The sequence below is a fragment of the Haplochromis burtoni genome, unplaced genomic scaffold (assembly GCF_018398535.1).
Source record: "Haplochromis burtoni strain Fernald_Lab_line unplaced genomic scaffold, NCSU_Asbu1 Contig_175, whole genome shotgun sequence".
Classification (NCBI taxonomy): Eukaryota; Metazoa; Chordata; class Actinopteri; order Cichliformes; family Cichlidae; genus Haplochromis; species Haplochromis burtoni.
In genome coordinates this window covers 1003630-1017333 of record NW_024582536.1, presented here as the reverse complement: position 1 = coordinate 1017333, position 13704 = coordinate 1003630, and the positions used below count along the sequence as shown (strand labels likewise).

Genomic DNA, 13704 nt, shown 5'->3' with positions numbered 1-13704 from the left:
CGCTCCAAATATCTCGACACACCTGAAGCCTGGTGCAGATCGGGTGAACCTGCGGCTGGGCTCAGGCAGCCACATCTGAGCCAAAATAACCAAACATCTGTTTGTTGAGGAGAAGACTGTGGTGACGGCGGGTGATTGAGGCTTCAGGGCGTCACAGCCACGGTGGTGAAATCACAGACGCAGCTTTAGCAGTGAGGACAGAACGTGACGGGACGCTGGCAGCAGAGCCGAGGGGACGAGCTCGACGGGAGATCAGCCAGAGATCAGTCGGGTGTTCTGGGTTTCTTTGACTTTTAGTGTCACGCCTAAGCTTTTCTAATGTGGTGTAAATGTCACCACACCAAGACCTTTTATCTAAATTCATATATTTAAATGAGAAAACTTGTTGCATAACGGACTCACCTGATTGTGAGTTCAAAGATTTGTGCGAGCCGGTCGTGCAGCATGTTTGCCTGGAAGAAGTGAGCAGGAGTTTATTTGGGTGTTTTTTCTGATGCGCTGACAGTTTATTATTTTCTGATTTCTGGCTCTTTTTTGTTTTGTTTTTTAATAACCTTGGATTCGCAGTGGGCGGCGATCTCCTCGAATGGCGCTTTCTGGAACTTCTCCATCACCTGGCGCCTCTTCGCCCTCTCCTGCTCCTCCAAACCGGTGGTGTCTGAAAACAAACCGCAAACACAGAGCTGCTTTAATAACAGAGACTTAACTATGCGGTGGTTTGTGAGCGCTCTTTCTTCTCTGTGAGACGAGCTTCTCGTCCTTTTACGTTGCTGTTTAAAAAACATTTTTTAATGGTGAAAATTTCACTGAAACGTCATAAAATCAGAGCTTTTGAAAACTTATTTTGAGGCTAAATCTGCAAACTTTAAGTGGTTTCATCAGATTTGCTGCTTTTTTCTGCTGGTCACTGAAATTAAAAGTTCATTTAGATCATTTTATCAATAACTGAACACATTAGAGCCCAGAGGTGTTGATGAAGATGGCTGCCTGGTGGACAAAGTAACCCAGAGTCAACATGAGGAACAGCAGGAAGTCACCGCGTTCTTACCGATGGCCTTCTTCAGGGTCTCAAACGTGATCTCCTCAGCCAGCTGCGACTGTGGACACAAAAACACAAACGTGACTCACGTTTCCCTCCAGGACCACACGCTGCTTTAAAGAAGATTACTCAGACCTTTTCTGGAAGGCTGTTGGAAATGATGTCCACTTGGAGGGAGACGGTGTCCACGAAACTCTGCCTCCTGGACAGACGTTCTTCACCTTCAGGATGACAGATTCACACCACATAATGCTTTAAAAAGCCACAAACATTTCTAACTTTAGTGTCACGTAAAAGTAAAAGTTGTTTCTTTCCAGCAGAACGATTTCAGAATAATCAAACTGTGCTTACTGAAGCTGTCATATTACTGAAACCCAGGTAGCTCCTGTAATCTGCGCGTCCTTGACAACAGCGGTGACATCTCTGCTCCCGCACACCAAACTCCATCTTTTTTCTCCACTTCAATACAACGAGGAACAAATCCGCCCGATCCCGCGGGGATAAACTCGTCCCCGGGGGACGAACGCACCTCGAGCACTTGTGTATTCATCGCCAGCAGAGGGGAAAATAAGGACCACAGAAGGGCAGCTACTGTCTGAGCTGTGAGGTCATCTGATGAGGTCAGAAAGGTAGCGGAAAAGCGACAGAAAGCAGCTCTTTACAATCGCACGACGACCTCTGCTGTGAACTTTGCAGAGGCCTGACTCAGCAGCCGTCCTGCGGGCGTTAATGAGGAAAACGATCTGATCGCGGCTGATCCGCTGGAGCTTTAAGATTTTGTTCACACGGTGATGAAACACACAGAACTGAGCCGACGTGACAGGAAGCCACGATCTCCAAAAACTTTGACCACCTGAGCCTGAATGCAGCCCGGTCCTGCCGGACTTCAAGAGATCAGATTCCCTCTTAAAGGCCTCATGCACTGATTTAAGGTCCCACTCACCACATTTACAGTCTGAATGAATTTAATCTTACTGAAGCGCAGCCGGAATTAAAGAGATGCTGTGATTCATGATCGAGGATCAACCTGCAAACTTGTGCAGCATCCGTCCCTCATTCTCTTCCATCCATCTGGTCCAGATCCTCCCCCAAGGTGTTCCCAAGAGGCACAGTCTCTCAGGAGTCCTGTCCTGGGTCTGGCCTCGGGGCCTCCTCTCAGTTAGACATGCCTGAAACACCTCACCTGGGAGGCGTCCCAGTCACATGCTTGAACCGCCTCCCTTCAATGTGGAGGCCAAGACCCCTCTGAATGATCGACCTCCATCTCTAAGACAAAGCCCATCCACCCACAGCTTCACCCTCAGCTGCAAACTGCTCCACCTGGCGATCCTGAGCTGGAAACCTTGCACGGCTTGGACGAACAAAGAAGACCCGTCCATAAAACCAGGAGCAGAACCGTGTGAAAGGCTGCCTGGTGGAGTCCAACAGGTCTGCACTGGTTTGTCGTTATTAGGAGTTTGAACCCACCCACTCTCCTCTCTGAGCTCTAACTGCTTCATGATGATTAACTTCTTCATGTCATTAATAACACCCTACATGAAAAGTTTTCTGTTAACACTGCAAACAGAAGCTCCACACATGTAAACAATCTAAGTGCACTACGGGTAAACTGCTCTACACAGACGTGGCAGCACGTGTACTCACCGCAACAGGTCCACGAGCAATGCAGGCAAAACATTTCACAGAGTTACCAAATCACATGGTGAGAAAATCTACAGCTACACAACATCGAGCTCTGAAACAACGAAGCACCTCAACGACGCATCTACAGCTGCTCAGCAGTTTAAAGGTCAGGGCGAGTTTCTCTGCAGGCGTCAAAATGCTGTCATGAATACCAAGTTTGGTCTCTGCTCAGTGTGAAAAACACTTAAACTGTTCACACCACGGGTCTCAAACCCGCGGCCCGGGGGCCACACGGGCACACGTGTTTGTCTGCAGCTTGTGTTTGTTTGGTAGTTCAATGAAAGGCTCCAGTTAAGAGTGAGACATTTTAAAAAACAAACAACACTACATTTTTGGAAATATTTGTGGGTGTTTTCTTGTTTGCTTGTTGTTTTTTGCACTGCATGAACAGTAAAGTGGTCACATGAGATGACGGTGCCAGCGGTGGCCCACAGCTCATTTGAGTTTGAGACCCTGATATTTGTTCTTCTACACGTTCAGCTGAGACGACAGCAGCAGCAGAGCGAGCAGAGCGAGCAGAGCGAGAGCTCCTGCAGACTCTGATGCTTCACCGTCACAGCTCAAAACCCCGGGTCCTTTCATACTCGCAGTGTTTAAAAATGTAAGGGTGTGCTATTATTATTATTATTATTATTATTATTATTATTATTATTATTAACTCAAAAAAAAAAAAGATCCTGCGGAAAAACTGTGAACTTCAGGGAAAATTTTAATGATAAAAAAAGAAGAAGAAATATTCTGAGATTTTACAAATTAGGGAAAAAACTTAAAAAAAATCTTTGAAATTAAAAATAAAGCTGACAAAAAATCTTCTAAAATAATTAAACAAATTAAAATAAATAAATAAAACAGTCTGAGACTAAAGAAAACTAAAGATCATGAAGAAAATCTCTGAAATTCTTTTCAAATTTAAATTTAACCCCCAACTTATAAAGATATTTCTTTTTCTTGTATGTTTTTTAAACACAAGTTCGAGGCTTCACTTTGTATGTCGGGTAAACTCGTCAGCGCGCAGACGCCGCTCGGCGCTATGACATCACGTCAGCACCAGGTGCTGCTCCGCGGCTCCTCGCGCCATGAAAGGACAGTCTGTGCGAGCGGATCCCTCCCTCTCCTCCTGGGGGGCCTTTCAGACGCTGCTTTTATACCGATGCTGTTATCACTTGTGCTTCTGGGGTTGATAAGTAAATTGCGCCTTAATGAAATTGTCACCGTGCGGCTCTAAAGCCACCTCACCCCGTCTGACCTCTTGCCCAGAGCTGCGTTAGCAAGCTTACTGTTGCCAACGCAGCATTTTGCTGCTTTACTTCGGCCTGTTTTCGAGCCGCTTTAGCGACACAGTAGAAATGTGTCCACACTGCTCCTCTCCACAGCAGCAGCCTCGCTCTCCTTCTCTGCCGAGTCCACCGGGTGAGTCAGCAGTGCAGAAGAAGCTAACAGGAGGAGGCTGCATCAGACCTGCGAGAGTTTTCACTGGATCTGACTGTTGTACTAACAAAGTGATCCAATCCTGAGATTTTGAGAAGTGTGCATGAAAGGCGTGGATCTCGGGGTCCACAGCGAGTGTGGAGACCTGCTTACACTGACAGCTCAACTCGGAGACTTCAAGGTCAGAAAGAAGCCGTCAAACACTGAAAGCGGTGTGCAATCAAAAACTGGGGTTTGCATTGATTACGCTGAACTCTTTTGATTGCTGATTGCAAGTAATTTTGGTGTTTGGAGACAGCAGCAGTTCTTGTGAAAGAGCCTTTTCAGTTATAGACTGATGGCAGACTTTGTCTTACTGTAGTTTTATCGTCGTCTTCATGCACCACCGAGTGCTCGCAGACCTGGTCCCCATGGTCGGAGTCGCCATTTCAAAGGCAACGAGACCAATAAGATCAAAGAAGACAGATGAGTGGGAAACGTGGGACGACCATAGAAGACGAACTTCTGAGAATCGGACCGATTCAAAGGAAGAACTTCATTGTTGCGCCTCCTCGTCTGAAGCGTGACGAGTTTCCATTCACCCAACTTTGCAAAGTGAAGCCTTTGGTTTCGCACAAATAATGTGTCAGCTGATCTAAACCCAGCTACACCAGGTGACAACACATCTCTACACGCCTGCACAGGGTTGCCTTGGTTACCTCTGGACGTCTGCTTGCACCTGTGGAGGATTTTTCCTACTGTGTAAAGAACTGAAGGGACATGAAAGCGTGACAGAGGGAAGAAAACAAAAGCTTGTTAGACAATTATCAGTTTTCTCCTCCCGCTCGTTCTATCTACACGAGGTGAAAGGAAGAGCACGTGAAGTACGAACTATTCCCGAGTCTTTTTTGGACGTGGGCAGACTTCAAGGTTGAAGTCAAGCAACATTTTGAAGAAGTGATTTTAAAGAAAGTTGTGCGCGTGAAAGCCTGCAGAGGTTCACGTTGTTCTGAGCTGAAACAAACCTTTAAATTACAGAGACGGCGACAGCCTTCGGACTAATAAAGCTGATCGCACACAGAGTTGGTGAAACTTTATTTTCTCTTCACTGAACAACTCCTTAAGCTCTTAATCCGACAAAGCTTCAAACAGTTCTGAGGACACGGTGAGTATGAAAAGCAGGGAAATAAAACATACAGCACACAGCGCAGCAGCAGACAGCGGGCGCCTTAAATCCTTTAATCTGACTTTTTACAACCTTTTCAACTCTTGGCTTTCCTTCTAACTTGTTACTTGTATCACTTTTATCATATTTCCTCTTTAAGAGATAACAGCATAATGTGACCATCGTCTAATTCGGTGGATTTTTACAGCTACACTTTTCCATCAAAAGGAAATATTTTAGATGCTCCGAGAATCAGTTCAGGCACATTTTCTCAGAAAGCGTCTCTGGTATCTGAGAAACCATGAAATGGGACAAAAGGCTGCTCAACAGGTATGAGATTAAAAAGGTGTGAATCAACCAATGAGGGAAGAAGAAAAAAAGAAGAGTTATCAGAGCAGCAGTTTTCTTAGGTAAGAAGAAATAGAAACATGAAGTTCCCCGTCCTAACGGAGGCTGGACTGTCGTACCTGTGACCTGAGGAACGTAGGGGATGGAGAGGCGCTCGGCGTTGTACCCCGGCCCGGCCAAACACTCGGCCATGTCGGCCGTCTGGAAGTACAGCTGGCTGTCCTCTTTGTCCAAAGATTCAGGAAGCCTGGAAGAAAAGACGCAAGACACAAAAATAAACTTGCTGAGGAAAAACCTCAGAAGAAAGCGTGTTTTTAGTCAACGCACAGCACGGCTTTACTTCTCAGAGCGACGCTGCAAAAAGGTCACATTTGTTCTCATCTGTAATTCAACTCTGTACAAGTTCATATCGGGGTCCCTGCACACGCATCTCACAGCTGGCTGCACAGAGACAAACTCGGTTTGTCCCAGTCGGAGCACAAATCGCTTAAATGAAAAGCAGCTGGTAGCGTCGAGGTGACTGCTGTTGTGATTTGGTGCTGTATAAATAAAACTGAACTGAAGCGAGTAGCTGTTTGTCAGTCTTACATCTGTCGATGCAAAGACATGCTGCTGTTGTTCTAATAATGTATTTTTATGAGTTATTGATCCCAGAAGTTGAATATGTGAATTTATCTGCAACCTTGAAAAGTGAAGCAGCACGGTTCCTTCACTCCTGAGTTTGTTTCTCGTAAACTTTCAAACTTTTTAAGCTTCAGCTGCCACACTCATTACTGCTCTGTTTATTAGAAAATAATGAGGCTTCACAGCCTTTTTCTAACCCGAGCCACTGGATTATTTCTCATGAAACAAATTCAGGCTGTAATCTGCACTTACGGACACTTGTCTCTGAAGATGTGCTCTGGGAGGAGGTAAGGAGCATCCATGTTCCTCAACTCAATAACCTGGGCAGAGAACAGCTGATTATATGATGTTACACTATTTACAAATAAGAAAGATGTAAACAAGAAGAAACAGCTAACAGGCAGAAAACGGCGGTGCATCATCAGCATACTGAATAAATCATATTTTTGTATTTTCTGCAACAAATGGCAGTAAAAACAAAAAGTGGGAATGAGAGCCAGCTGCTCTGATCCTCAGTAATGTCAGGGAGGAGTCACCTTGCTGACGTGCTGGCAGAAGGGCGGGTTGGCAATCATCTGACTCAGGAAGTTGAGGTACGCGGCCACCAACGCCATGATGCCGCAGCGGATAAACATGGGCAGGTTCTCTTCGTTGTTAAGAGCCATTTCCTGCACAAACCAGTTGCAAAAACTGTGTTAGCGAGGACAAACCAGCAGCTCGGCTTCTGTTTCTGGTCGTGGAAGCATCAGAACTCCCCGCATACACTCGGTACACCCTCACAGGAGTTGAGGTTTACTTCCCCTTTAATCTGTGTGCAGGGTTATAAGCATGCAGCAGCATTTGTCTAAGGTCACACGAACACGTATCTTCTATTTTCACACACCGTCAGTAAAAAGGTTGTCGTCAAGGTAACGACCCTGAGGTGACACAGCAAACAAGGCAGACTAAATACACTGTGCCACATGTCTGTGACGCACTGAGTGCGACTTTGTTTTAGCTTCAACCAAATCTACCAAAGAATATTACAGTAATAATGCCAATAAAAAGCAAAATACTATCTAAGTGGAGAAGCTGGAAACAAATATCTGGCTTCACTCGAGCTAAGCCATCGAGCTAAGAGGACCAGCGCAGATGTGTGGTTGCTTTGGTTCAGTATACACATAAACTATTTTACATCAGATTCTCTGAAAATTGACACAAGACCGGGTTAAGTGCTCGATCTTGAAACTCAAGATGTGACGATCAGATTTGACTGAAGCCGCAGTCGTTGGCTTGAAACCATAAACTCAAAGTGTTTACAGAGGTCAGGCTGGAGGAACGTTTTACCATCGATGTCTAGAAGACTGAAGTCTTTTTCCAACCGCCAGTATCGCCCCCCAGTGGCCTTTAAATTAAACGCAAACACTTTAGCACTAAAATTGTCTGGCGAGTGATTGCAGGAGCTGGTCATGAGCGTAGAATGGTTACAGACTGGTATAGGATGCTGCACTGGAAACCTTGGGACTGGTTTGGTTACTAGCAGATTGCAGTGGTGGCCAGTAAATTGCATGAAAAATGCCGACTTGTCTGTAAACACTCGCCAACTTTTCTCAAGGCGACTGTGAAACAGACACGTGACAGAAACCAGACTGAAGGGAAACGTGACAGAAATGCGTCCCCATGAATTTGTGCTATGAAGCACTTCCTGTCTGAAACTGCATGAGAAAGAAACTAAACAGTCTTTTTTTAATACTTCTATGTCTCAAACGTTCCCTGAATTAAACGAAGGTAAACACAGCACTCAGAGTGTGTGTGCGTGCACAAACATCATGTCTACAGTGCTGTGACATTTGGAAACGATAAGATCTCAGCGTGATGCACAAACAAGCTGAAGCTGCGTGTGTGTGTGCATGTGCGTGTCTTTTATGTGTGTTGGTGCGAGCGTGCACATTTCCTTCGCACCTCTCTTGCACTTCCAGGAGGTTTTATTGGAGCTGCGTGGGTTCTCACGGTCTAATGACATAAAGGCAAATGACAGCACAGCTACTCATCAGCCACTTAAATATGACACCTGACACCAAAAATATAGCATAATCACATCGAGGGTGCTTTAGACTGAAGCACCATAATGTGGAGCGTGAAGAGCTGGTTAAACACGAGGTTAAACACAAACCCTCTAAACAGGGATGTAACTGAGGATGTTTACTCCACACCTCGGCACTGACAGCACCACAGCTTCAACAGACGACTTGATCTCCTCGCCGATAAAACTTTTCCACTATCACCTGATACCGGTGACCTGGAAACACTGCACACTCATGACTCGTCTAATTTTATTGTATTCAAGTTATAATAAGCTACGTTTTTACATTATATCTGAGTGAATGTTTGGGGACTGTGTCACTCTGTTACTGCCTTCTACGAACACACACCATCACTGCAGGCATCTTAACTCATTTCAGTGGTCACCAGAACATAAAGCACATGTCATCAGTCAGATCTGATCTTAAAAACTCTGACCACCATCTCTGCTGTCACGTGGTTCTTTGGGTGTCTGTGGTGATGCAGAGACGGTAAAAATAAATGAAAAGTGTTAAACAAACATTATTTAGATTAAAATTCCCATCTGACACCCTTTGACACATCCTTATGACAAATCAGATGTTCAGATGCACTTTTTTAAAACTTATTTTAGCCTCAGCTCGTTGGCTGCAAGCCGCTTTGCAACCTCTCTGTCCTGTTCTGATCTCTGCACAGAGACACAGACGTCCTGAATATAAAGTGCTACAGATGGAAAAAAAACCTGACTATATGTAATCTCTGATCTGAGAAATATCACAGATCTTCACATCTGTGTGGAGAGAGGTGAGATACAGCCACAGTCATGGAAGCTGTTAATGAGGAATCGAGCTCAGTGAGGCTGTGACACGAGATCAGAACAAATCAGAAACAGAAGAAAATCCCTCACCTTTCTCCTGAGTGTGTTGAAATCGAGAGTTTACAGATGGGTGCAGACTATTTTTAGATTTCAGATACTTAACTCTGGGAATTATGGATGTAAAGTTTAATTGAAACTGTAAATGTGACAGAAAGAGCCAGAAAATCTACTTATGATGAGATTATTCTGACTGAGCTTCCAAACACAACCAAACAGAGGAAACTGCTTTTTGTCTTCGCTTTGACTAAAAACACAAACTTCAGATGTGAATTCATCGGTTTTACCTGCAGCGCGATGGCGAGTCGAATGAGGTCGATGACCACTTCCTCATTGGCCAGCTCGATGGTCAGAATGGCGAGGGTGGTGAAGAGCAGCTCAAAGTTTTTGTGGACGTTATCTTCCTCTTTGCAGCCCAGATAGATGTGACGGTAGAGCTGCTGGCCGTGCTTCAGGGACGACGCAGAACCAGAAGCAAAGACAGAAACAAAGAGGAGGACAGAAATATGGGAACTGTTTAAAAAAAGTACCTTTAACATGTTTAACATAAGGAAACAGCGGAGGTGTCGGGGACTATTTTCAGTGGCGGATTAAACGATATGTGGGGCAGTGTGGGGTAAATGTAAACTGCAGCATGTGGGTTCACTTTAATGATGGTCCATGTTCTGCAGTGCAGACTCACTGATGTGGATGACAACAGAGTCACATGACTCAGGCTGCGTCACCCACACAGTCAGCAGGAGACGCCGACTCTGGACCATCAGGTAATGACAGACGGCGAGCTGAGGACGGCGGGGGGATAGTAACTATATTACAGGAGTTTGAGATTAATTCTGCTGTTATTGCTTAGCTTCAAATTTAATTTCTTTAAAGTAAAAAATATCAACATTTCCTCTTTTCCAGCTGTAAAGATTCATTTTTATCTTCTGCGATATTAAACTGACATTTTTTATCAGATGGATGCAGACATTTACAGACGGTGCCTTGGGCTCTAAAAATGCATGACGGCGATTTTTAAGCACATTTTTTGACATTTTAATAAGCAGAACTTAATGGGTCTCTCAGTAAAAAAACAACCAGCGGATTAAAGTCTTAATTAATCGCCCTGTTCTGAACATCTATCACAGCAGCTCCACTGCGGATGAATCAAAAAGTTATTGTCCCTGAAAACGCAAATGAAATGATTAATCCCATTAAAATCTGGATAAAAATATCCCACCGCTGCTGGAGTGGGATTTATGAAACACACAAAAGCAGAGCCCGGCTGCCTGCATTCGTTATAAGCTCGACAGCTGAAGACAAAAACTTTTATTTACAGCTAATTAATTACAGTTAGACACGTTAATGACCTTAGACACCGGCCTACAGAGGAGGTCGTTCCCCCGACCTCTGGTTACAGCTCAGGTGTGATTCGCAGGTGAAAGAGTGAAATCGCAGGGCTTCATTTTGGAAATGCTGCGTGCCGATGATGACCGAGGCTTCCCGCCCAGGTCAATGAGCTCCAAAGACCTCGCTTGTAAAAACACCTGCATTCGGATCATCTCCAGCTCCATGTTTTCACTACGGCTCAGCTGGAGCAGCTTTCCAAGATTCCCGGTTCAAAATAATCTGTCTGAAATAACCTGCTGTGTGTGTGCATGAGTGTGTGGGTGTGTGTGTGTGTTGTGTTTGTTGTGTGTGTGTGTGTTTGTGTGCGTGTGTGTGTTGTGTGTGAATGGGAGAATGAGGCTTGTAGTAAGAAAGCACTGAGTGCTAAAATCGGCTATAATTATGCAGCATCAGATCCCCTTTAAAAGTTCTTTTCTATATTCTGAGATGCATTTTGTTTCAATCATTTCCAGTTGGCAGTTTGGATTTCTGTGTGTCACATTTCCCCCCCAAGAGATGATTAAGGTGAAATGAGGTCAGCAGTAAAAGATTGAGAATCTCAAAGAGTATTTCTTTAGAAAAGAGAAACGGTGACCTCAGCGTGATTATGATACCTTCTTCATGAACGCGACGTCTTGCTTGGAAATCTTCTCTCTCTTAATCTTCAGTGCGGAGACATTAGGAATGATTCTGTAACAGAGCCGGACACGAGAGCGTCGTTAAACCTGGCGCCAGCACCGCAGGGCTCGTGTAAGTACGGTGAGCGATGCGCTACCTGATGCCGCGCAGCTTGGCGCGGTTGTCGTGGCGGTCGAGGATGTTGTGCAGGATCTCAAACACCAGCTGCCTCAGCTCGCTGTCCTCCATCAGAGAGATGGAGAAGAGCGGGTCCAGGAAGGGAGGAGGCAGAGCCGCCGCCATGGACTTAGACTTGAAGCCGGAGGTGACCTGAGGAAGAGGAGACAAGGTGAGATTCATGGCGGCGTGCAGCAATTACCCCAGAGGGAGAAACGGCTGATCGGCAGAGCGTTACGTTCACAAGCTTGTGAGCGTGTGCCAGTGTTGACTTTTCCCACCGTTTGTGACTCTGACGTGATGATTTTTGATCAGCGTGAACAGCCGAAGACAAATCTGATCGTTATCACAATCACGCTCCGCGTCGGCACGCCTCACTCTGCTGCGTGAGAGCGCGTCGAGGAACAAAATGACAAACACTACACTGTTTTTAGCAAAAAATGTATCCTGTCAGAGACGCATGCAGACGCCACACTGATCACTGTAACGGGTGATGTGGCCCATGTGATCAGCCAGAGCAGGGCCTCGCAATACATGCACATCAGAGATGCATACGCAGTAGAAACAACTCGCTGAATTTTTAACATTCAAACCGTTTGGTTTGTTAGCAGCAGCTGCAAATGAGAAGCTTTAGTGTAACTTTGCTGAGTCCTGGCTGTGATGATCACTCAGCTTCAGAGATGCTGAAATCTGTAACGAAGCAGACTCACCTACTTCAAACAAGGTGGGAGAGTGAACCGAGCATGTCAGCTGGTCCAGACTCTCACTCGGTGTTTGTACATGTGCACTGTGGTCATTTACCAGCGCAGTTATTAAATGGCTTTAATTGAATAAGTCGGCCCTGTGATGGACTGGCAACCTCTCCGAGCTGCGTCCTGATCTTCGTCCTGGGTGAGTCCCTGCTTTCACCCCGACTACAAACCCTGAAAACATCTGGGTTTTCTCCCAGCAGGCTGCAAAATCACACACACACACACACACCTCATAATGCTCAGCCCCATCTGCTGTCGCATGGCATTATAAATACTTCGACCTTTCACCCCTCCTCCAGCTGCTCTGAGAAGCAGGTGGCGGCGCGACGAGGGGAGACGAGGACAGAGATCCGTAATGAAGCGGCGAGAGAGCGGGCACGAGGGTGTGTGTGTGTGTGTGTGTCGGTGCCACCTGTGCCTCCTCGTCTCGGGGAGATGAGGGTCTCTCACTGAAGCAGATAATGAAGGAGAAGGAAGCGACTTCACGCAGACTTCGAGTGTTAAACAGCCAGAGCTCCAACATGGCCGATAATAAACACACAAATACGACTTTCATGTAACTGGAGACGCGTCATTAGGACGGAGAAACGCGTCTTTGATGCTTTTACATTTAGAGAACATGACTCATTGTGAGGACGTCCAGAGTTTTCGTCCGTGGGTATTTCAGGTGGGACTGTGCACTATTTTAGTTTTCCTTATTGAAGCTCAGGTTTTGTATGCCGGTGTCTTTGTCTCGCTTCCATTAACGGCACATTGTTCCTGTCTCATGAACAGCACAGAGGGAACAAACCGAGGACTCACCATGATGAGGGAGCTGAGCAGCATGGTCTGGATCCGCTTGGTGCCCTGATGCCTGCGTTACACAAAAGATAAAGAAACCCCGTCAGGACCGACCGCAAACTCACAGTGTCCAGTACAGCAGACCGGGGCAGTCAGTCCCCACAGGCTGCCATGTTACATGTTTACAGCAACTGTGTGACAAATAAGAAAGCTGTGAGGTTCAGAACACCCGAGAAGTGAAACGAACACATTTTATCTGCTACTTCGTATTTATTAGTGTCACTGTCAACACACGATTGGTTCAGACCAGCAAACGTTTATAGAAGTGTGAACACTTGCTGAGGATCAGTTAATCAAGTGTATTTGATAAGTGGCTCTGAGGTACTACTCACTGTCTGAAATCACAGAGGCAGTGAGAATGCACTCAGTGTTTTTAAATAGACTTCATGGAGTGAAAACCTGACGATGCTAGCTTTAGCTGACAGCTTCAACATGCAGTCCAGATGTGCTCACCTCTGCCTATAAAATAGCAAACAGCCAAAACACAAAACCTGAAGCTTCAAAATGAACGTGCACTGACATCCAGACAGTCTGTGGTTCTCTTCACAGTCTGAAGACTCCACGTGAGGAAGAAGAGTAAAGGTGCTGTAAGCAGCAGCAGGATATCTTCAGTGTTGACTTTTATAGTGAAACGCTGTCAGACCTCCTGTTAGCATCAACAAGCTGCAGAGAGAAATTACCCGAAAAGGAACAGAGAGAGCGAGCGTCTGTGAGGAGGAGGAGGGCGTTCGTCTGATTTGGGATTATCTGCCCTTGCACTCTCGCCTGA

General features: G+C 45.7%; 1 protein-coding gene across 3 annotated transcripts in view; it reads right to left on the bottom strand.

Moving 5' to 3' along the window:
* Positions 1 to 13704, bottom strand: part of efr3a (EFR3 homolog A (S. cerevisiae)) — a 101120-nt gene that overhangs the window by 1505 nt on the left and 85911 nt on the right. For all 3 annotated transcript variants that reach the window (XM_014337374.2, XM_014337373.2, XM_014337372.2), the window contains 11 exons: positions 12897 to 12948; positions 11324 to 11496; positions 11163 to 11238; positions 9468 to 9629; positions 6803 to 6934; positions 6519 to 6586; positions 5762 to 5889; positions 1175 to 1260; positions 1049 to 1097; positions 555 to 658; positions 403 to 452 (listed from right to left, as the gene is read on the bottom strand). In XM_014337374.2, coding sequence (XP_014192860.1) covers positions 403 to 452; positions 555 to 658; positions 1049 to 1097; positions 1175 to 1260; positions 5762 to 5889; positions 6519 to 6586; positions 6803 to 6934; positions 9468 to 9629; positions 11163 to 11238; positions 11324 to 11496; positions 12897 to 12948 — 1080 coding nt within the window. The remainder of the gene's footprint in view (positions 1 to 402; positions 453 to 554; positions 659 to 1048; positions 1098 to 1174; positions 1261 to 5761; positions 5890 to 6518; positions 6587 to 6802; positions 6935 to 9467; positions 9630 to 11162; positions 11239 to 11323; positions 11497 to 12896; positions 12949 to 13704) is intronic.